This window comes from Battus philenor, unplaced genomic scaffold, assembly GCF_028537555.1.
Source record: "Battus philenor isolate CCGP_79_NKW_IND1 unplaced genomic scaffold, ilBatPhil1.0.hap1 SCAF_24, whole genome shotgun sequence".
NCBI classification, from domain to species: Eukaryota; Metazoa; Arthropoda; class Insecta; order Lepidoptera; family Papilionidae; genus Battus; species Battus philenor.
The window spans coordinates 12,284,709-12,309,010 of record NW_027181687.1 but is presented as its reverse complement, the minus strand read 5'-3'; the positions used below and the strand labels follow the sequence as shown (position 1 = coordinate 12,309,010).

The window sequence follows — 24,302 nt, the reverse complement described above, 5'->3', positions numbered from 1 at the left end:
GGGGAGCTGTAATAGTAATAATATATATACATATTCATTTTCGATTAACCGCATTACAAAAAAGTATGTCACACGCATGCACGAGGAACAGCATAATTTATTTTCAAAGTTATCGCTTCATATCGCTTGAACTCGAAATGAGTTTGATATGCTGTTCAATATTTTGCATCATCTTTAAGTAAATAACTGTTATATTTTGTTTCAAAAAACATGTTTTTGGTTAAGTGACATTTTTTGCTTTTTATACTTTTCGGTTAATTTTTATATATTTGTTTGAAAGGGCGACTAATTTATTCTGCCCGGGGCACTCAAAACTGTAAACCAGCACTGATGCAGCAAAAAGCACATTAAGGATCAACAGATTTATAAGTCGTGTGTGCGTTCGTGCGGTATGCGATTGTATGTTTGAGTGTGTGCTTGCGGCAACTACCGCTCGGTAGCGCGGCGTCGTGGAGCTTGCGCGCGCTGTTCCAGGCGGATGACGTCACGCAGGAGGCTGGCAGCGTCGGCCATGTGCTCGCGCGGCACCTTGCTGAACGTGAGCCGCAGGTGCTGGCTCGGCAGCCGCGCGTCCAACTGGAACGCCTGTCCCGGCACCAGCATGAGCCCTCGCTCGAACGCGCGCTCCAACACCTGCGACCGCAATCAGGTGACAAAACTAAAGTTTTAATTAATATTTTGTAATTTATCTTCTGGACGCCATAGTTCCTTGATTGGTACAATTTGCAACTCATCCTTCTGTCGTCAACAAGTACTAGTTCCTTGTTATGTTTCAAAACAAACTTGTTACATCTTTTTTAAAGAAAATAAATTATTGATGATTGTTTTTTAATTCGTTTGTGCAAATGTATTGTATGTTCCGTGCAATAAATTTTAAACATTTATACAAAATGTACTACTGATTTACTGATAATAATGCTAGGGAAAAATGTTGTTCATCGCGGTATGAAGGGTGTGTAAAAGAGCCAAAAAAGCGGATGAAGTAAGTTGTGTGTTCTGGTGTGAGCGCTGACCATGTTGTAGACGTCGTGGACGCCGTGGACGCGCAGCCAGTAGAACATGCCGGCGCGCGGGGCCGACCACTCCGCCAGGCCGCGCACCGCCTGCAGCGCCTCGCCCAGGGCGTCGCGCCGGGCCTCGTAGAACGAGCGCACGCGCAGCACGTGCGCCGCCAGCTCCTCGCGGGACGAAAGCACTCGCAGCAGTATCGCCTGCACGCATATTGTACAATTAAATATAAACATATATACATGGCCACAGCGGCCACAATACTTTTATGTCAAATCATTTGTGCGCTCTCGAATTCGAATTACAGATATACATATTAGAGAATACAAAAGAATTTTTTGCGGTTGCCTGTCTGCGTTTGACTACCAACTTGCACAAACTCAGCAGGTTCCTGTTCACTCTGACCCTGGGGAGGGCTGTGCGGACCAGAAACAAGGAGATAAATTTAACGTTGGTGCATTTTTTGTTTTCTATTTTTTTGTTATTTTGTATTTGTCAGGCTGTGGTGGCGTGTCACTGAAGTTGCAATACGTATGTTGTTAGTTGGCGATCCAAAATAAACAAAACCTGCACTAACTCTCATTGTCCTCGTAGTCACGTGGCCCGGTGGTAGCTCACCACCATTCGCTGAGCGCGAATATTCAGATTGTACAAATCGTTGTTTAGGACATTATGTGCAATAAATAATTTAATCATTTTGTAATACGTTTCTATTACATTTTTCTATCGGACTGCGACAGGCCAGTAACTTTTCACAGCACCAAGTTGGAGGAGGCAACCCATGGACGCATAAAAAGTAAAAAATTCGTGTAAGCAAAATCTTATCGAGCAGCAGCGCGCAGCGGTCAAGCGCTGCTTATCTAAGCTAATTATAAAGGTGCGTACACACTGGCGGCAGTATATAAAAATTGCAATATCGTTTCTTTAGTTATCATTATTTTAGCCGTAGAACTCACTGCTGGACATAGACGTGCCTCTAAACTTCCATAAGGATCGGTAGAAAGCGGGCTGTACCAAGCGTTACGATTCCAAAACCTTCCCGCCCCAACAGTCATCTGTCTTGCGTGCAGGCCCTATGCCTGCCCAGTGCCACTACAACCGCACTAATTTTTTTTTCACTGTAGTCTACAAAAGTTAATAATTTTGGCGAGCCTTGATATAGGTCTACATGACAAGTTATATATCTTGCGCTAACCTTGTACGTATCGCTATTTTTCTTATCTATGACAATTATTATGCACAAAGACATAAATGAATAAAGTCTGTATCGAGTTCCGAGCACAACGCTTTATTTTTGTTTACGTGTATGCGCACAATTGCAAATACGGTACACACTGTCTGACGAGCTGCAAATGTTTGGACCCGAACAGTGCGCTAAGCAGTGTAGTGTGCGACCAACCTTACCAGATAACCCGCCGCGATGTAATCATCAGGCCAGAGGTCAGGACGTCGGCCTCAGATTGCGGTTTTTCGGTGAAATTATACAACAACGTTACCACCGAGTGATAAGATAAACAGTGATTCAAGTTTAGAGATATCAGAGATATATGAAAGAAGTTTATCTGGTGGTCAGTGGTAATACGATTCATTTACTATTAGTCCTCACCCATCTTTTTATTGTGTCTTAATATTTAAAAAAGATAAAGTAAAAAGTTAGGTATGTTTTTAGCCAATAATCCTCCAAGAATATAGAATTTAGTAAAATCAGAAGTTTTTCTAAAAGCATTCTAAACGTATTTAGATAAAGAAAAAATTAATCTTTTCTTTCACATAACTTCAGCTACAGGACGTTCACTATTGGACATAATCCTCCCTCATAGAAATCCAACAGGTCCAGTTAGAATCGACCTGAATTAAACGTCTTCTGACAAACTTTATACGGTCTCTACGGGCTATTACCGTCATGGGATCTCCAACCTAAAATCTTAAGGCTCGTTCTATTGTCAGGTCGCTTGTGTACCTGCGACAGCGTGGAGGGGTGCAGCAGCTCGGCCTGCGCGTGCAGCTCGGCGCGCGCCGCCAGCGGGGCCGGCGCCGTCATCCAGCCCAGCCGCAGCCCCGCGCTCAGCGCCTTCGACGCCGAGTCCAGTCGCAGCACGCGCCCGCACGCGTCCAGCGACAGGAACGACGGAGTCACCTCCTGCGGGCATACATCTCACTCTTACATTCTTTATTCAACACATACAGCATTGGATTTGTAAGATATAGAAAGATTATACTGTTACAAAAGCAACAGTGAGTCCAGTATTACTTTGCGATGCCTAAAAATGGACGGTAAAAAAATATTACTAGAAAAGAATGCTGCTAATATCATAAACTGAACGTCACGCCAATGTTCTGTTCTACAAAAACTCAAAATCAAGCAATGCCTCACCGCAAACACTCTCAAGTTTTAAATACTTTGGCCACGCTATCTTATAAAGTAAGACAACGATATGGAAAGCGTCATTGCCTAGGTTAGGGGGAGCAGGCTTAAGCTATAGAGATCGCCCAGTTTTACGATGGTCGGAGCTGTGACTGCTCTCACGGAATCACCAAGAATATATCTGTGCAAAGTTCCAGAGAGAAACATGGAGTACGACTGTGGTTATAATCCTACACGCTTTGCAAGACCATACGATATCGGAGAAGAAAAGAGTAAAGTGTACGTACCTCGCAATAATTGAGGAACATGTACGGATCGTCTTCAATGATCAGGAAGTCGTACCGACACGCCAGCTCGTACAGTTGCTTCTTCCTCTTTTCTGGTATAACGGTGCCAGTGGGATTGCTGCCAGTGGGCACCACGTACATTATCTTGGGCATCTTGAGACCCCGCGCCAGTCGGTTGTCCAGCTCCGCTTCAAGTGTTTCCGGCACGATCCCAAAGTCGTCTTCTGGTATGCAGATTAATTCCGGACTGTACGGCCTCAACTATAAAAGCGATAAATAGTCCTGTCTAATAATGACCTCGCTTCCAGGTTCTTTAAAACACTGGGAAAGAACCAGTGGATTATTCTAGGTAGAGATCTTCTGTATCTTCATACTTAATCTCTTCAGATTACTGTGTTACTTCTTTAAAGATTTGTGGCAAGGAAAAATCCACGCCATGAAGAAAGTGTTACAACTTTTGTAACACTTTTTTCACTTTTACTATTGCACTGGTTGCATCAGCAACTACCAGAGAAGTGCTGAGTTTTTGGTACCATTTTCTGTATAATAGAAGTAGCCTAACTACCACCGCTGTGCTGGTACCGAAATTTTTTACACACGAGTGGGACTAAAATCAAGTTCTATCATATATTATATATAGTGTAAAGTAAAGGTATAAACGTAAATAGTGTCACAGCGCCGAAATAAACGAATCGGGATCGGATGATGGCCAATTTTGCTCGAAAAAGTAGTTGACAAGATCGGGTCTTTTGAATTGAATATAAAGCTTAGGTATCGCTAAGATATGGCGGAGTTTAAAAGATGTGCAACTCGAGTTAGACTCGTTTGAGGCACAGCGAGGGTGCTGAATAGGTCTAGGTTCTCCCGGACAGTGGACCAGTACGAAAGGCACTGACGCGTTCCTCAGGTGATCGAAATTCCTCATTATTTCAACCGTAAGACGTCCACAGCTCGACGTCTTACCTAGATTTACAATTTAGAGGCAGTTGCCCTTCTCAAAATCTGACCATGCTGCCACTAAGGACCTCCTCGAACTAAAACCTTCAAATGAGTAGCCATCCCATGCAACCTTGTACAATCTCTGAGAAGGTAGATAAGACACCAATGATTTAATAAAAACATCGGACTCACCACGCTGATGGCACCAGTGTAGGAGAACTCGCTGAGTATGACAGGGTCGCCGGGGTCTACCAGCATGTCGACACACTGATAGATGCCGTGCTGCGCACCGTTGGTGACCAGCACGTCGTACGGCAGCGGCGGACGGTGCAGGTCACGCTGGAAGGTACGAAGCTCCTCCACCAGCGCCGGGTAACTATGCAAATACAGGAGTTTATTATTTTTTCATCTAAGAATGTCTAATTCGGGTAAATGTTAACTTAATCATTCTTCATCATTATTTCAGCTACAGGCCGTCCACTGTTGGACATAGGCCTCCCCCATAAATCTTCAATAAGACCTGTTGGAAGCGGCCATCTTGAAATATTGCAATTCTTTTACAGTACCAACTGTTACAGTTAGTGTTTTGGTGATAAAGTTAATAAGCTAGTTGCTATGGATATTTATTTAACACAATTTAAAAACTTTGACCCAAATAGAATATCTTATTACGAGACTCCGACTGTTAGTAAGTAAGGAACAAATCAACAGATGGCGCTGGCTGCAGCGTTTTAATAGTTCTTTTTACATCTTGATCAAGACTAATGCCTTATTGTCTCACTGGCGCTCAACCCAACATTTTACATAACTTACTCAAGGAGTCTCCGGGAACTGTTTGAAATTTATTTAATTCTTTATTTCCAAGGAAATGTCATTTGACAAACAGTATAGCTAATTGTGTCATGTCATAGCTTAATTTATTTAATTAAAGAAAATAAAATGTAAATATTTAAAATACAAACATTGGTAGACCAGCGGTTGAGGACTGAGACTTGTGTTCGTAGGTAGCGGGTTCAAATCCCGGGATACAATTTTATATAATTCAAACTGTGCATTAAATACATATGATTGCCGCTGCTGGTGAACAAGTTTCTAGAGGATGGACAGCGTCGTCTTCTGCGTACGATATACGTGCGGTAATGCGACCGTCAACTAGCCGGCCCAGGCTGGTGACAGCATATCCCGCTTAGATATATATATTTGGGGGAGTCTATGCCTTGCAAGGCATAAAATAAAGATAAATATATTATCTGCACTTTTGAAAGAGTATGTCATTTTTTAACTCATTGGTGTTTTTATGATTCAATGGTCTCGTACTAGGCATAATTTCGCACATTTTCTATGATTTTAAAGATTTTGTAAATTTATTTTGGCAAAACTAAAAAGTCTCATTTATTAGAAAATTTATAGCAAGCGTGATTGTTTGTTTTTGCTCACAGTATGTTAGAAGACATATTTAGAGAATTTAATTACAAGAATTGCATATTACACAGAAAATTAAAAAAAATAACATCAAACAAAGATGTACCAGACAAATAAAAGGAAAATTATAAGTGAAGTGCATTAGGAACATTTATTAAGAAGTGGTCACAAAAAAAAACTATTTGTTACGACCTCTTGTCAAATCAAGACCCGTTTGGATGCATCCTCGCTTTATCTAAAATTGAATAATGTCATTATACGGCAGATTAATTTGATTCTGGTTTTTGTCAAAAAGTGTCTCTTTTGAAATGTTTCTCTTGGCGTACAAGGGATTAAATAATTCAAATGTAAAATAATATGATGACTTTATAATAATTTGATTTTTTCCATTTGAGTGCAACAGACTAATAACATCTATTAGTGCAAAGTTTACAGCACAGATTGTAAATTTTTAAAACGAATTTTGAAAAGTGCTTTTCTTGATATATTATAATTTTTGATGAATGAGCATCTCATTCACCAACATAATGTTTTTACATCTATAACCATTCATCCTGTATTAGACATGGAAATATTGAAGCCGATAAGCACGGGTTTGGCGCTCATGAGTCCAGGCTGAAGATTACTTACCCCTGCGAAGGCATGTACTGCAGTGCAGTGGCCAGCTCTTTGCCTTCCAGCACCAGCTCACCGCCGGCCTTCAGCTGCAGGTGCAGTCTGCTGAACGGGAACATGTCCTCGTTGGGCATGCCCTCGGCCAGCGAGATCACCTGCTTGCCCACTTTGTAGGCAAGGCTCGCTGTGGACAAAAAATACATACATTTACATATGAAAACTTCAAATGTATACCATACATTGATGCACGTTTATATAACGAGTCCAATATAAAGACTACGAAGCAAGACATGGATGTGTGACACCGGGTCTTTAACATCCAGTTGCTGGTGGTCTTTCTACTTCTCAATCCTATTTATTTAATCTATATTTGTATTCAAAATCTTTTTTCTCCTGTAACTTCCTGTACGTAGACACGAAAAAGAAATCGTATGATATAGGTAAGCTGGGTTGTTATCACAAACAGTGATATCTTCTAAACAATGAATGGACTTGGCAGCACAGTCGTGATGAAGTAGATGTTACAGTTCGCATATACAAGTTAAATTACCGTGAACGCCACGTGACCCGTTTTGCTGGACTACCTCTGTGAATCCACTGTGATCCACTCTGTGAGTCCAAGTTGAATGAATGTATCAAGACGCACATTCACTCAACTTGGACTCTTTTCCATAATAATAATAAACTCTCTTTATTTCATCTATTTTTTAAAATGTCAAATGTTGTCAGTAGAATCAGTATTTAACTTATTTCTAGTATTATTAATATGATTACTTATTTAGCTCCTGTGATATGATTTTGCTCAGAGTAAAGAACTCCGCAACTGCTTGTACAATTCTTTGTCTATACTTTTCAATATTTTCCTGTAGCATGGACTATGGACAGTACAGCGTTCGAGCAACGTCGGTGATCTTGTATCTTCTGCGGAACTTCTCCTTTCTTATTGGACCCCGCGGCGACACTTCGCGCACAGCCGTCGCCACTGCTCTCTGCTTTCGTTATGTTACCATATCTCTGTATCAGCAGCATAGTTTAGATATTTCTGTTGTGTATGTAGTTATATAACGCGCGGTGGGCGTTGGCTCGTTACGAATGTTTTCGTGTCCGAATTCACAATGCAGCCGCCGCGACGTCACGCGCGCGGCCCCGACCTTGCCGGTTCAGTTAATAATAATCCGAAACTGGTCTTTGGGCGAGCGTCGACTTGTCAAAAACCGCGCACTTCTGGAACCTTCTACTTGCCGGCGATGATGCTTTATTAGTTTAATGGCACCTACGTAATGTTATTCATATATGTTTGCGCTGACAAAAAAAACGACTTGTGAGACGAAACCGGGTCCGCGACCACACAAATAACGAGTTAAAAATAGTTAAATATTTAGCGTCGAACTAAACAGCCTCCAAACTAACTAGCGGAGAATGTGTTGTTTATTAGAATAGCAATATTCTCGTCTAGTCGAAGCTACGTTTCATAGCTTTGTCATATAGTAATCCTTTTTGCCTTCTGACATTCACAGCTTGACAAAGTCACTTAGCCAGGTGCTCCGTGAAATGATCAGGCCCAATGGTTCCGCATACGTGACTTCAGTTTAAACTGTGTGATAGCCGAAGCTTGACCGGTTCTTCTTCCGTTCAGCCGATGGATGCCCACTGCAAGGACTCCCACATAGATCCTCACAATGGCCCGTCTTGTGCTACCCGCAATATGTTTTATCATTCTGAAATCTGTTACATAATACGATAGGCCAAAAACTTCTGTCAGTTTAAAGTCCGTAGAGAGATAGTAAAAAATAATTGATTTTCATATTAGTAATCAGAGTTTTAAAACGTAAACGCTTTTTTACTATATTTTCATTATCTTATTTATTATTTGTGAAACCATAGACTTTTATGTTTTTTGACGTTGAGATTGCAGATAAGTCGTCATCATTAGCATCAGGTCAGTCGATAGACGCCCGGCCTGGTCCGACTCCAACAAAGCTTTTCTAGTTAATGTGTAGCAATGTTTTTAGTGCACACGGTATCACACACAAAAACCGTCCGATTTAGTTGTGGGCCCTTCTCAGTTCCCTTGCAGCTTTAAGTTTAAGAATATCTAATAGCAGAGTTTTAATCTAAGCTGCAGTAGTCGCATCGTCAGGAAGGTCAAGGACGCGTCTCGGCAAACATTGCGTTGGTTAAATTTCCCTAACTGTAGCAGATTATCAAGCTGCACCCTCAATAATTTGATCTGTGAGGAGATCCAGGTTCATGAAAAGGCTTTAGACTATTTACTTGAAATCTCAACCTTAAGTTATTAACTTTTGAGTACAGAGTGTAGTATTAATTGGCAGTAATTTCTTCTTGGATGCCATAAGGACAGATATTTCTATTACGGTGTACAGTCTTATTCAACTCTGAGACTCTACAACTCTTTGTTTCTTGGATTATTCTTCGGTCCTCTTCCATCTATCTCCTTCGCCGCTTTTTGTCAACTGTTACAATCTGAGACGGTCATAACTCTATTGTTTACCTCGTGTGACGCGACGTCGCTCGCCTCACGATGACGCGCGTTAATTTATTATAAACATCTTAACGCTCAAACAACATTACGCAATTCTGTCGAAAAAAGTCAGAGATAACCGTGCCCGCCCACCGCGACGCGATAACATTATAAATATTATTCGGACGCTCTTCTTGCGCTGCGGTCAAATGATGGATAATCCATTTTGTTATGTAATCGGGAGGCGCTGTTCATTGGTTCAGCGCGCGGGAGGACGGGAGGGTTGGGGAGGACGTCGGAGGGCGCGGGAGAGTCGCGCGCATCGAATCTAATCTTTAAAGGCCTTTGTACGGAGTGATTAGTTATAAACTTTAAGGGGATAAATCTATATCGCATTTGCTGTGAATTAATATAGTCAGAAAAATTGTTTCAAAAATTGGTGTAAAAAATTAATTATTTTTTACTCACGTCCACGTAGACTTTATACTGTCAGAAATTTATTATTGTATTCCAATAGAATTTCAATGTGATCACTTATGCACGTTGATTAGAAATAGGTTAAAAACTTTTACGCCTATATAAACAATCGCCCTGTAATTAAAATTTCAAATTTGTTCCTATACGTTCGTTTATTAAAATGAAATAGAAATATAAAATGTTCATTTCGCCAATAATTACATGTAATGATACCGTATTTGAAATGACCTTTTAAGTCTTAAATATATTTGAGTTCAATATACTCCCTCCTTAACCAAATAGATATACAAAATGCGTAGTTATATAAATAAAGAACAATTTATTTATTATTTGACAACGCTGCTCTGAATGTTAATGCTAATCGCTTCAATGTAACGCTGATATTTTTACTGCCGACAGAGACGCGGTTCAACAAATCGATGTATTTCCTTCTCTAGAATATTCGTGTACATTATTAGAAATATTCCAGAAGAATCCACCTTGATAGAAACTAGAATTAAAGACATCCTTCGACTAGTTTTCGAAAGTTGTTTTAAAAATCAATGAGAATTTTCGAGTTTCATATCACAAGCAAAAAAAAGTTAAATAAAATCTGACCTTCGTTCTTTAGGAGATACGCAATCTACGGCTTAATTAAAAAGTAAAAAAACCTTATTGTTGTGTTATAATAATATGTAATTCTCAACTGTTTTTGTCGTGAACTTTTTGGTTGCTTTCGCGTATAAGATGATTACATAAACATATAAACACTCAATTGTACGGAGCCAGCGGAGCAAAAAGTTTGCTTTGTTTCTTTAATATTTTCACACTAAAACTCCTAATTGCTAAGTGTTATCATTAACAAGCGTACGCACAAAAAATATAAAAAAGAACTAATTATTTTGCTTCCACGCCCATCATTTTACGAAAATAATTGAGTAGTTCGTTATCGTCAAATAATTAATTTTATATTTTTATTTTTTGGGAATTTATTTTAAAGAAACAAATGTCGATTGTTTTATTTGTTATATTTTAATAATGCTGCTGCCCAAGTGGCAGTGGTAGATCCCGCGGGTGCAAGAAGGCAGCGAGGCGAGGTCGCCACTCTCAGGCTCTTGTTTGGGATCCTAGAGTATAATCACTTCATGAAGCTTTCATCGAAGCGATCTAAGAGCTCGACGGCTTCCAAATTCGCTAACATAGTAGTACGTAGGCTTTCCGGTAGCTTTCGACCTGCGCTACTTTAAGTCTAAGGCTAGGCGCACTCTGTCATTTGGGCAAAAAATCTAGGGTCCCAGGGGAGAGGTTATAGAAATTTATGGCACAAGCCCATAAGTGGCCATCCTGCGCCTGAAATGATAATGATGATTATTATTATTGCGTTAATACAAATGAATCATCAAATAGTATAATGATAGTGGCCAATAGCTTTGACATTACGAAGTTATTTATTCATTTATTTATATTATTACCCAATTATGACGTTTTACAGTGAGCAATAAATTTACAGAAACTAGGATCAGATTGCGCTTCCTTTTAGCATCCCTAATTTAAAGCTACGAGGGCTTCGAGACCGCTGTGATCTGAACAAAACCAACGATACACTCGGACACTACTTTATTTATTTCAGTAATAGAGCAATTTATTGTCAAGATCTGTATCACATCATGACGGGAATGAAATTAAAATGTTTTTGTTTAAGGGCCCTAAATTTATTACGAGATGATTTATAGATATTACACGAAAAGTTGCAGTGGACACATCGCTTGTGCAGCTAACGATTGTTGGGTTCTGGAGTGACGACCACAAACAAGTAGACGCGGCGCGGATACACTTACCACTCGGGGAACGGTCAACAAATTCAAGGTCGTCGTTGCGATCTTTGGGGAAGTATCTTTGGCTTGCAATGACCGCCTGCCAACTGAAGTGATGAAAAGTGTTACTCATTTGATTTTACAGGTATGCAAAGTCGGTCAGGACAACCAGTTGATAACAAAATGGACGTCAGCACGCGGAACCGGCGCCGGCCCTTCGACCTTCCCTTGGGCTCGTTACAACTTTAGCGAAACCAGTCCTTTGATTATTTCGTAACAAAGTTACTTTGTCCAAATGCGGAAGCTTCGATAAAAACAACTTTTTACCATTTAAAGCTTTAACACTTTTAACAACTAAATCCTGTTTGATAACGCAGCTCTACTGTCGGATTCGTAATACATAGTTTTAAATGGTCACAATTGAAACAACCGGCTATTCGAAAACGATTGCTGAGCACTTTGCGTTGTGCACCAGTTTTCTGTATCATCATCATCATTTCAGCCACAGAAAGTTCATTGCAAGACACATGTTGCCATAAATTTCCTAAAAGAGTGATTCAAAACGGCCTGCCCACAGTGTCTTCCAACGACCTCGAGCCTCAAGGCTCTAGCGGCTATCTGTTCGCCCTATGCTACCTTTCTACTGCCGCTTCTGTACTTTGCTAACGAATTTTGTCATTGCTCCCCTCTCATTGCACCCCTCCAACGTTCCTGCAGCGACTGTTTTCGCATGGTCAGCTCTAATGTCTGGGTGTAACACAACGACTTAATCTAGAGTTATTGGGAATAGGCTGCGTTTCATAATCCAGGACCCTCCAAAGCACTAACCTAATAAACACCAGGGACGGTAGCAAGACAAGAGATTCTCCACCTCTGTTGTTTTTTTCTGGTTCCCGTTTTTGGGACCATACACGTGGGATAGGGCACTTTGATCACAAGAATAAATAATTTTTATTTTATTATATTCTTTCCTGCTTCATACTTTCTTTCGTTCTTCACCGTATCCGTCACCCTTTACACTTCTTGCATTTCGTTCAGACTTCCTCTTAAACCCCTCTACTGCATTCCCAAGATATCCCCGTTGAGTGTTAGGGAACTAACAGTAGAGCTACAGACGAGGTTTAGAAAGTAGATCGCAAGCTGTTACGAACACGACGCCTGTGTCGGCCGCGTGAGAGGTCATTGCACTGCAGCACTGCGCCAAACTCGAGCGACACCTGTCTGCGCTCGCGCCGGAGCGCCGGAGCTTGCGCAAGCATACGGCACAAAAAAGCTCAGGCTGTCGACTGACCAACAGCTACAGGATGGTTGCTTTTAGGTATAAAAGCTTTAAAGGGGTAAAAGTACAGCTCATTTAATAGCAAAAAATTATTAAAATTATTATTCCGATTTCCAATCACTTACGTAAAATGTGACAAGTATAAAATAATTCACATTTTTTTTTCCAAAAGGAATGCGTTTAGCCTGTAACTTCTGGCAGTACAGAGTCTACAAGAATATAAAGAAAACGTTAAACATTTTTAATGTAATAATTAGAATTTAATTTATTTTGGACATTGTTCAGGTCGCGGTGAGTAAAAGCTTTAAACGAGTGCATGTCACTTGTCAACGGGTCACTGGCTGACGAATTTGTGATTACGAAGTATTAAACATAATAATTGTTTATTATATATCTTAACGATTGCTTTATACACAGAGACCGGAAATACAGCAGCGATAGCCAGACACTTGCAATAGTAAGTTGCGACATCGATTCCTGACATACAACCTTAAATGTAATGTAACACTTTGTGCAATAATTTCATAAGATCGCCACTGCGCACAGCGCAAAGCGCGCAGGAGCGTCCCCTGCGTACTATAATACCGCACTGCAATCACCAACATGCCTGCCGAGCGTGGCGATTATGTTAGTTCCTTCCTATAAATATCAGTGGGTACTCATTTAACATTCAACGTTCCTAAGCGCGAAACTAAACGCTTCTGACGTCACTCCTTCACGCACTTCTTGTGGACGTCCTACACGCATTGGAAATAACGAGCTGTTCGATTGTGTTGTGAATCTATTTGCCTACATGTTGCATGTTACATTATACTATTAGCTAGCAAATGAACCAAAGGCAGTGACGTAGTTTGAAGAATTGCTTTTCTGAAGTGGTAGGGGCGGGGCAAATCACTCGGCTGTTGGGTCCAAAATGTTCTTGAGCTGGTTGATGCGGCGTGGATACCTTACAAGGTAGACTGTTGACATAACCAATATCGCGGGCAGTCGCTGCGTGCGGGCATCTTTGGTGGAGGTCTACACCTTGCAGGAGGTCTCTATCGTCTGACACGAATATAGCAATGGATTGTAAATTTTATAACCAATCCTTAACAAATAAAAGATAATGAATTAAATCTTCAGCTTTTACATAAGCAGACACAGGTGAATTAAACGTTCTGTTATCTTCAAATATAATATTAATGAGCCAAGCAGTACGTTGACGTGCCAATCACCAGTAGAAACAGGTTATATTGTTGACCGCCGGTGGCATTTGGGCGCGCACATCCGCGTCCGATAGGTTCCTCGTGGCGTAGTGGCCTTATGGTCTATGCGGTGATTCAGGTTTGAATTTTTTTTCTACAACTTAGGAAAACTGTAATAAAATCGCATTTGAACGTGATTGATTATATTTACGCAAATTCTTACGCGTTACTCATAAAATAAAATAAAACTTTTTATGAAGAATAAAATTAAAAATATCATCATATAAATTTCAGGCATAGAGCTGTTCCGTTCCTCAATTTTTTACTCAAAATCCAAAAAAATTCAATCCTAATTAAAATAATATATTATATATTTTTAATTTATTATATTTCTAATTCTTTCCATTAATGGCACCGAATCTGTGTTCTCGATTTTATGAACGATCGTGACTTAAAAACATTACAAAGTATAAACATCTGGCGTAGGATAGCCGGTTGAGCAGGATTTATAATTCGAAAACGAAACAGGTAACAAACTAAATATTCAACAAATCGCTAGACCGTGCCGACGGTTTTGTTTATGGCCTCCTGGCAAACGACTTTTCTTAAAAATTAATCTCCTAAATACTATTATTATAATCGAGTTATTTAAAGCTCTCTTATGTTAATAAGTGACAGAATTAGATTGAAGCGAGTCCTAACAGTTGACAAAATAAATTTAAAAGTGTTTTACACGTAATTACAATTTAAAAAAAATTGTTAGTACAAACTTAGGTATTTCTCCTTTACATTTTTAATTTTTTTTTCTGTCATCGTCTATATACTGGTCAAGGTCATTGAAAGACGCCGGACGCTCCAAGTCTCTGAAAGTGGACGATGTCTGGCAGCGGGCGTCTTACGGATAAAATGATGAAGATGATAGTAGAAGCATAAGTCAGTGAAGGAGAAGGTAAATTATTTTTTTTTCCAAAACACACCAAGTTGAAAGAAGCATAGTTGCAACCAAGATAATGCAACAGATGTATGTAAACGCATTCTTAACTACTTATTATGACCAATAAAATAAGTTTTACATTTTCTGGTATTAACTTTTTAATTTATTATCTATTTAAAATCATTAATAATAATAAATTCAATACGTCAGAAGAGTTCAATTTGATTGAACCTAGAATCAAATACATCACTCCTATAATAACAACCTTTATCTTAAAGCAAAAAAGGTTCCTAGTGTTCTAGTCTTAGAAGAGCCGTCAGCGGGCGGAATTTAGATGCATTACTTAGAGTAATTTATTCCCGCATTTATGTTAGGTTATTACAAATAATATATTATGCACTTGTTTAAGAGTTTTTACTTAAATTTAGTTTTCAGTTCGGAAGAATAAGATAACAGTATAGAGGTTGGGAACATCGCGTCCCTATTGGGCGACGAAGATAATAGCCTTGTGCGCCTAAGGTTTTGCAAGGCGATCATTCAGAGTGCAATACATAGAAATAACAACTAGTTACATAAGCAGGGTCCTGTAACACCACACAACCACGGAAAAAAACTTACTGTGATAGATAATATTATATTTTATATAATATTATCTATCACAGTAATATAAGTTGAAATAAATAAATATATCAGGTGTTTACAAATAATAAGTAAAGGAAGGATAACTAATGAAAATAACTAAAGCTGTGATTTAATGTATTATGATTTCAAAAAATTAAAAGCTGTGATACCTTAGGAATGGTCGTGAGAAATGAATGGACATGTCTGAAAGATTTGTAAATAATGTTGGAATTTGTGAAGCAAGAAACACAAGGAACAGAAGAAGAAATTAGAAGAATAGAAGGTGAAAAGGAGAAGGGTGAAAGAAATGTCCCCAAAGAGCAGAGCCATAGAAAATATTGTGCGGTGCAAACCGGACATATTTGCCCACTAAATTGTGATCTCGATTCTTCTGCAGATCACATTTCAGATTCGATCTCGCGGCGAAACTCCGAGAGTAGCCCTCGCTATTGCTCTCTGAGTAACGTTTAGATTTCTTATGAGTTCCGTGATCCGTATGTCATCCCGGCAACACTCGTTGGTCGAAGGCTTTAGTTTTCATACATTGCGGTTTTTCGTTATAAATATTTTTTATTATTATGTATATAAGTTTTTATACAAAACTTTTCTCTAGCAGTTTGTAGCTCTTGTACAATTCTACCAGATACCCGTGTAAGGCGCGACGCACACCGGGTCAACAACTGTTTCCCCTCGATGATCTTTTTTATGATGAATACGTAACGCTTGTACGATATGCTATCAGTTCTATGAGGTTATCAGTGACCACTTTCAATTAAAACAATATGAAAAAAAATTTTCTTTATCTATTTGTTATCTTTATCTAACAGTTTAACTGCAAAGGGTTTTACATAATTTATTACTCTTTATTTGACATGATAGAAAAAAATAACAATAAAAAAATATAACAATAGGCGGTTATATCATACAAGGCAATTTATATATATATATATATATATGTAAATATGTGTGTAAATTAATATGAATTAAATTTTAATATAATTAAGTGACACTTTGTGAGGTGCGAGAGACAGGGTCCTAAAAAATGATAATGCATTGCAAGCAAACAACGTTAAAGAGCAATCGTTCTCTATTTATTATATTTTGTTTATTTTATAACACGATATGTAATTCTGATACGTCGTCGAGTCATCGGCAGCTGTACTAGTCGGTAGTAATCTATGTTGTTTTGAAAGTATTTCAGGCATTTGCCTGAAATACTAAGTATTTACTTAAACAGTAAACTGCTGTAGCACCGAATGTTATTTTTCGAGCTACCTTGTCCACATCATCTTTTTAGTCCTATAAGGTGCATTGCTGAAGATGGTTCTCTTGAGCCTTCCTTGAATTGGAATTCTAATATCGACTTCTCCTCCCAACAAGCATCGAGCTGTAACTCCATGAAGTGATAAAGTTAAAGAACCTCACGAACCTTAAAATCAATGTAAAGCCGCTAGTCGGGCCCCCAAGACAGCCTTCCAAATACTAAAACGAGATTTATGCTACGCGACTTCAACGCCCGCTAAATTCACAAACAGCGACTTTGCCTCGCAAAACAAGTTTGTCTTTTTAACATTTCAACGATATGCAAATAAATAAACTTGTAAAAACTCGTGAATTAAACGAATAAGGCTTTTAAAATTTTTAATTGAGTAATAACTTGTTAATTGAGTATTACCTGGGATTTTGAATCGCCCCGGCTCATTGCGGAGACAATGGCACTCTAATTACTACGTAAGCCAACAAAGCGGCAGATAATAAAACTCTCTTCTTGTGAACACCATAGCATCTATATTTCTCTATTATATAAGATAAATAATAAATATACTCACAGGACACACAGGTCGCTCGAGTAAGCGTAATATAGTTGTAGAATAAAAATGCAAAATAAAAGAGAATATAAGAAAATTATATCTTCAATATTCCGGTTTGTCTGTTAACATTTATACGTGCGCTAAATGTAAAGAACGCGTCCTGAAACAGCTATGTAGTTTCTCTTGTTGCAAAAATTATCTTTACGTTACATTTTTTTTATTTGTCGTGCTTACATTGTTGGTTATAATCAGAATAATAATTTTGCTGTACCAAATTTAAGTGTAGATATTTGTACATCTGTCATTAGCATATTCACTAGTTTTAATATTTGCTAAAAAAAAATCTGTATATTGTGTTTACGTTATTGGTGTGCCTTAGTAATCGCAACGATGCTGCCGCGTTTAGCGACCTAATGCATAATATTGAAATAGTATAACATAATAAATGATAAAATTAAAAGAAATAAATTAATTGAACAAGATGCGAATACCGACAGGTGCGTGGCGGTGGATAATTTTGATATGAAAAACTCACTGAGTTGCCTCGTCAGCGCCGGCTCCCTCTTCAGGGCCTTCTTGCTGATGAACCGGGTGTAGTCATCCTCGGCAAGGGGTGCGTACTCCCGCGGCCTCCAGGGTTGTTCGCTGTAGAACTTCAAGGGGTCGAAGGCTTCCTGCGTGGAGCTTGCGCGCGCCAGGGGCGCCAACAGACGCGCCAGCGGGGCCGCGCCTGCGCGCAGCGTCGAAGGCGAGAACATTGCTGACTGTCCGGACACGTTCGCGCGGCGCCCGCGAATTTAATGATGTGGTGGAACGCGGCGCGGCGGCGCTGGCGGGCGCGCGGTCCAGTTCTGCCGGTCGCGAATCGGCGCCGGCTTTATTAACTTTTCGCTCGCGCCAAAACACTTCTCTCACGCCGAGGAGGCGCGGTGCTTGTTTGCACTGCGGGTGTGGTTCCCCCGTCTCTTTGCACGTAAAAATAATTTGGTCGCGACAGCAGATTTTAATTGCGCGCCTCGGTGCCGCTTCACTAGGTTGATATCCTGATCGTTTTTCCAGGAGTCAACATAGACAAAAGCTAATTTTGAAAGCCAACGGGGCTTAAAATTTACTAAATTTACAAAATTAATTATTTTAATATTATGAATGATTTCAACATTTTTAACAGATCCGTATGCAAATTACAAAAAGATTATTAAGTTTAATAATTGATTTATTTTCATTTTGTTTTATAATTTTTCGTAAATTATATGTATATATCAATAAATTTCTATAGTCATTTGATCTTAATTCAGGCAGCAAAATGTTTAATTGTTGTAAAACTTTATTGTACCGTTTTAATGTATATGCCTTTGATATACTTTTTTGAATTAAGAAACAAAAGATACTGTTTAAGTTTTATTACACGTAGCTGTTTATTATATTTTCTTCTTTTATTCTTCATGGACTTTCAATTTAGTACAGACCTCCTTCAACTCTTTTCACTTTTCCCCTCAGGCGTGTAAGTCCAGTTACCGCTTGCTTCTTTAATGATGTCCTCTCTCCACCACATTTATTTCCTTCTTCATGAAATTCTCCGATCTTATTCTCCATTCTAACAACTACTTGCACCAAGAATCCTGTTTTCTATCCCATTTTCATTGTCAGTTAAAGTAAGGTTAAAGACGCTTGTAGTATCTTTAATTGGTGAGCCGTTTGTTTGTCTTTCCGTCTCTTTAAGTGATAACTACCAGCTTCTTCTCCATCACTGTTGTGCCTCTGTTCTTTATTATTAGACTAAATTTCTGCTCTATATGAAAAGACTGAAGGAACGACTTGTTCAAATATTTGAACATTCCTGTGGGTAGTCTTTCTGTTCAGCCCACTGCAGGGTTATAGACCAGCAAAGATATCTACGGAGGGATTTACCATAATAGTCACGCTTGGCAGGCGGGTTGGTGATCGTAGTGTTGTATTATGGTACTTAGAGGACGCTGCTAACCATCCTATATCTATATCCTACCATTAATGCACAAAGTGTGAATAAGATTGTATCTCGGGAATTGAACCCGCGAATCTCAGTCCTTACCGCTGGGCTATCACTGCTTAAGTGGCCAGTTGGGTTGTCAGATACCTTTTAATGACTGAGTCGAGTTTTTACATTGCTGCCCACTCTTTTTCCAGACTTCTAGTCCAGGTGTGTACCTAAACTAGAAGTTTGGAAAACTTACAGTATGTGTATACTGTAGGATCCGTTGCATTTCTATCTTCATTCCTCAGTGCTTGTCATGTTGATGTGATTAGCTATCGTGTTTGTTTTGCATAAGTTTCTTTTTTTAACAAACTTGTTATAATAATGTTGCTACAAGAGCGTAATTCGTGACAATAATTACACGTGATACATACTAAATTCTAAACCTGTTTATTTTGATAAAATTATTGGGTCATATTCACTTAACAATAGTTTTATATTTGTGAATATTTTGTATCGATAGTGTTTTATATAAAGAATGGATGTTCAGGAAGGCTAGTCTGAGGTAATTACTTTCATTACTAGACATAGGCGTGAAAGGACGCCCACCATCCACGAGGCTCAGGGGCTAAAGAGCGAGGCGGTTATCGTTATCCGTCGAACAATAGACACCCTTGGGCTACATGACAGTGTCCGTGCGGCGGCTGCATTATCACGTCACACGAACTAGCGCGTGTATTGCACGGACGAGATGCAAGACGCGATCGCGAGGTTCATCGATGTGGCCAATACGGCAACCGCCGCGCAGACACTGGCGCATAACCTGAGGATGCAATATGGTGTAGGGATGAGGAAGTGCGGGTACGAAACGTAATCCTAAAAGACATTATTAAGGCGTCGTTAAAAAAGATTAAAAAACCTAGTAACTACTGTAACATGCAAAGACGCCTGAATCGTAAATATTAAAACTAAATGTACAAAGGCACTGATGCTGGTGTCTGTGGAAGATAGATTCTAATAAAAAACACACAGGCGACACCTACAGGTCGTGGCAACCTGCGGTCGTTTCATCCCCCCGCGCTCCCTGCAAGGCGTAGGCTTTATTCAATGATATCTCGACGAGCCGAAACGTGGTCTAATTTTTTTGATAAGCTATATTATATTCAACCTTTTCGACCTTTTACTTTGTTTATTTAGAGAAAAAAAAACTAATTTACGTAATTTAATTAGTTTCTACGACAAAAAAAAACGTAAATCGTGGAGAGCAAATGACGGTGAGCCATGCAAAAAGTTTATATATCCTGCACATAAAACTAGCTCCTCCCGCGTCGCCACGAAAACAGAGCGTGTGTTTTGCGAAATCGATATACATTACCTGTATAGATTAGTAACGTTATTTACTTATAGGGATACGAGGTGTTTGTCGGACGATGTATATTGATCAAAACGATCGCATAAAATCTGGTAATAGTTCGAGGAAATCAAAGAAGTATTTGTACATGTACATAAAGTCAACATATCGGCATTTCACATCGCCTCGCTAACAAGATCATAGTTCACGATTAAACATCAAAACACGTGGACTTATCATCAAGTGGATTCCTTCCTTCTTCTACTCCACATCTATAACACTTTGCGAAGCAGAGTAGAGTCAAAAATAAAATAGATAAAAAAATAAGTTGACAATCAATAAGAGTTCCGTTAAAAGTTTCAATGTTAAACAAATGAATTTTATGTTATCTTATCTTATTGATAAATTCTCCTCATTTAATCAAGCTTTTTAATAAAAGCTGTTTCTTGTCACACGTATGGAGTCCAAGTCAATATAAGACGTTAATACCTGAGAAGGCTTTGAATTTTCTTTTTTGCTTGCTGTATCGTGTATTTCTCCAAGAAAAATGATTAATGCTTAGTGTATTTAATGTACTTCTTTCTGATATGTGGAGATTCGCTTTGAAATAATACTTCACAACTATAGGAAGAAACATTTTCAAATAAAGAGCTGTTTCGTGTCCAAAGTTGTAAGGCAGATGTATCCTCACGTGCGATTACTTTTCTCTTTTTCTCAATTTTTTTTTATTTATTTGATGCGGTCAGATCTTTCTACAATGTTTTATAAAGTAAATTTTAGTGCTGTGCTGCCTATAAAGGAAAACATAACAGAACCATTACTTAATCGGTAACTTTTAATGTTCTAACGTACTCTTTTTATGTATACTGCTTGGGTACTTAAATAAATAAATCACATTCATTTCAGCTGCAGGACGTCCACTGTTGAATATAGCCTTCCTTAAAGTTATACTTACTTGCTCATAACTCTGCTCGTGGGAATAGGGGCGTCGAGCCGCCACTGTCCGTGGGCGTGGGGGTGGGGCCCACGCTAGGCGGGGGGAACTGCCTGCAAGTTGGGGACAAAGGTATAAATTAATACATATATCAAACCATCGAAAGAGCATACTTGAAAATAACTGTCACGTGTTATTCAAATACTGAGAAGCGGTAGTCTTAAACAGCGGTTAGATTAAACTTTCCGGGATTAGTAATTACCTCAATACATCTTGTACACTCAATAATAAATTAGTTTCTTCATTTAGTAACATTCTTCTTCTTTTTAGCCCACTGCTGGGCATAGGCCTCCCGCAAAGAACGTCACGATCACTGGTCCTGCGTGGGCAACGCATTTAGCGACTTCCCGCACCGTCCACAGCTATGTCAGTCACACACATTGCGGAGGGCTACGTCTATCGGCTCGAACCTTCCGGCACCGACGGCCATCAGTCGCACGAGCGATGTTATATCATCAGCTATATCAGAATATTATAAATCTATGTACATTATCATAATTCAGTCGTCTAAAGAATTATATTGATAAAAATGTATGATTACCGTCGACCTTTGCACCGAGCTCTCAGGCCAGTGTCGCAGAGATCAGGGTGGTTACAATTACGTTGGTTTATATATATTTTAACATAATATTATAATTACTATGTAGATCTTCCGCGTTAATAATTAAGTGAAATATGCTTTCAACTGGTAATTACTTTTTCATTACGATCAACTTTGTACGCTATTTTCTGTTTGTTAATCTCGGCTAGGCCAGGAAACACAGGTTCACTGCATTCTTAACGCTAAGGAGCGATGACACAATTGTTTGATCTTCACTTGATTTCGAATATTTAAAACGTACATGACTCTGTTTTTAATCAGTAAGCTCATAAAGATTATGTTGCAGAGAAATTTTACAAAATTATATCCGATTTTGTATCTAAAATGTGCACTAGATTTTATATTTGAAAATTACACACGAAAGACCCGATGCTTTATATTAAAATTACGCGATTCTTTCTATCAAACGTGCGAATAGCTCCTTGCTGTTTGTAGTGAAACATTTCTACACCTTTATTCGTAAGGGGGTTATTCATGGCTTTCCAAATTACTAGATTTGACCTGGAATATGGAAAGAATAATATATACAAGACAGGACGTGCTAAACGTTTTTTTTCCTAGTCTTAATAAATATCATTAGCACTTAAAAACGTTAATAAGTAATTAAAAACACAATTGCGCAATGTTTCGGAACATAAATTTTGAAATGCCACGTAACAGGAAGCCTTAGCTACGTTTACTAAGTATTGTTCTAATTTTCTCACGATTGTTTTTCACAATATACTACATTTTTTGTTATGATAATTTGCGAAAAACAAATTAGTTTATTCTTATATGAATACTCTACTATATCAGTCCAACTATGGGACCAGAGCTCGAAACCAATGCAGTTGCAGACTGGTGTTAGAAATAGAGACGTTATCTCTTAGAAACTGTACATCGGTGCACTGGAAGACGCCTTCAAGCTCATGGACTAAAGCGCACTCCATATATACAGATGAATGTGAGAGAAATGAGGAGATTTGTAAGAGAACCAAGGTCATGGACAAAGTTCGAAGTTTTGTCGAGTGGCAGTGGTCGCGCCACATCGCACTTTCAACAGACGACTATTGGCGACCATGAGTTCATAAAAGCAGCGTGAGTAGGCCAATAGGTGAGCCGACGATATAGTCAAGGTCACGGGAATTGACTAAATACGGGCAGCGCAGAACTGGTGATTGTGGTGAACTTTGAGGGAGGCCTATGCCTTGCAGTGATGACAAATCGTTGCGTGCTTGCCATGATGGTACCGGCGTATAAACAAGTTCACACTAAACCCGTGGTTACCGTTAGGAAGGAGCATCTTCGAATAACTTTGGAATTAAGAAAAATTGCGCTCGACCGTCTTCACGGCAAAATCCCTTTTGATAGAATCCTCGCACTTTTATCATCTGTATGCACGTACGACGCCTAGCACGGACATCGGTATACTCGAACACCAGAGTCCGAGGTCTCGGTATGTGTTCATACAGACCTGTTAATCATATTCTCTTACTAGCCATCATGATTATGAGGGCCGGACCTTCTTAGAATCCCCTGACATCCTTCCCTTTCCGCGGGTATTCAGAAGGCTCAGAAAAGATGTAGACTTTCACCGAATCTGTCACCCGCAAAGCTGGTCATCCTCTACATTTTAAGCCATAGACAACAAGTCTCTCCATGAAATTGTCTAGCTTTTGCATAATGTTAACAAAGTGTATTTAATTTGGAGCGTCAACGATTCCTGGGAGGTTACACAAAAAGATTAGATAAATGATAATAGGTGTGTAAATTAATTGTGACATAGATACTCGTAGTAAGGAAATAAGTAAGAATTAAGAATAAAATAAGCTGTAACATAAGATAAAAACAATTGATATAAAATTATAACTGGATCAAAGGCAAAGGAAGTGAGGCGACGTATGGAAGGAAAAAATGGAAAGGAATGATAGATTTTGAAATGAAAGGTGATTACGGAAATACAAACAATGTTATAATAAAGACTGTTCACCCACGATAGGGGTTGAATAAGAGAACCCAGAAACGGAGCCTTAAAAATATATCTCTGAGAGGTGTTGATTTTTTACTTATGATTACGACTGCTCTGGTAAGAGCATATGACTAAGAAGTCTGTATGAACTTATCGACCACAGATTTCAGATTTTTTTACTAGCGATCTTACCCGAGGTCGAAGAAAGAGTTGGGTGGAGCCTGTATGAAGAACAGCAAC

The 24,302-nt window shown here is 39.1% G+C and overlaps 1 protein-coding gene across 1 annotated transcript; it reads right to left on the bottom strand.

Moving 5' to 3' along the window:
* Positions 1-286: 286 nt before the first annotated feature.
* LOC137924673 (kynurenine/alpha-aminoadipate aminotransferase, mitochondrial) lies at positions 287-18,013 on the bottom strand. The gene is made up of 7 exons (XM_068768094.1): positions 17,753-18,013; positions 6,652-6,820; positions 4,792-4,975; positions 3,661-3,921; positions 2,969-3,148; positions 1,014-1,211; positions 287-633 (listed from the first exon to the last, which is right to left on the bottom strand). The coding sequence occupies exons 1-7, from the start codon at positions 17,973-17,975 to the stop codon at positions 427-429; spliced, it is 1,422 nt and encodes a 473-aa protein (XP_068624195.1). The 5' UTR covers positions 17,976-18,013; the 3' UTR covers positions 287-426.
* Positions 18,014-24,302: the final 6,289 nt, after the last annotated feature.

Bases quoted from the DNA above. Each gene is read 5' to 3' on its own strand.
- LOC137924673 (XM_068768094.1), bottom strand. From the start codon at position 17,975: ATGTTCTCGCCTTCGACGCTGCGCGCAGGCGCGGCCCCGCTGGCGCGT. The intron at 6,821-17,752 runs GTGAGTTTTTCA...TTTTGTCCACAG, and splicing joins GGCGCTGACGAGGCAACTCA to CGAGCCTTGCCTACAAAGTG. The intron at 3,922-4,791 runs GTGAGTCCGATG...TCGCTTTTATAG, and splicing joins ACACTGGTGCCATCAGCGTG to TTGAGGCCGTACAGTCCGGA.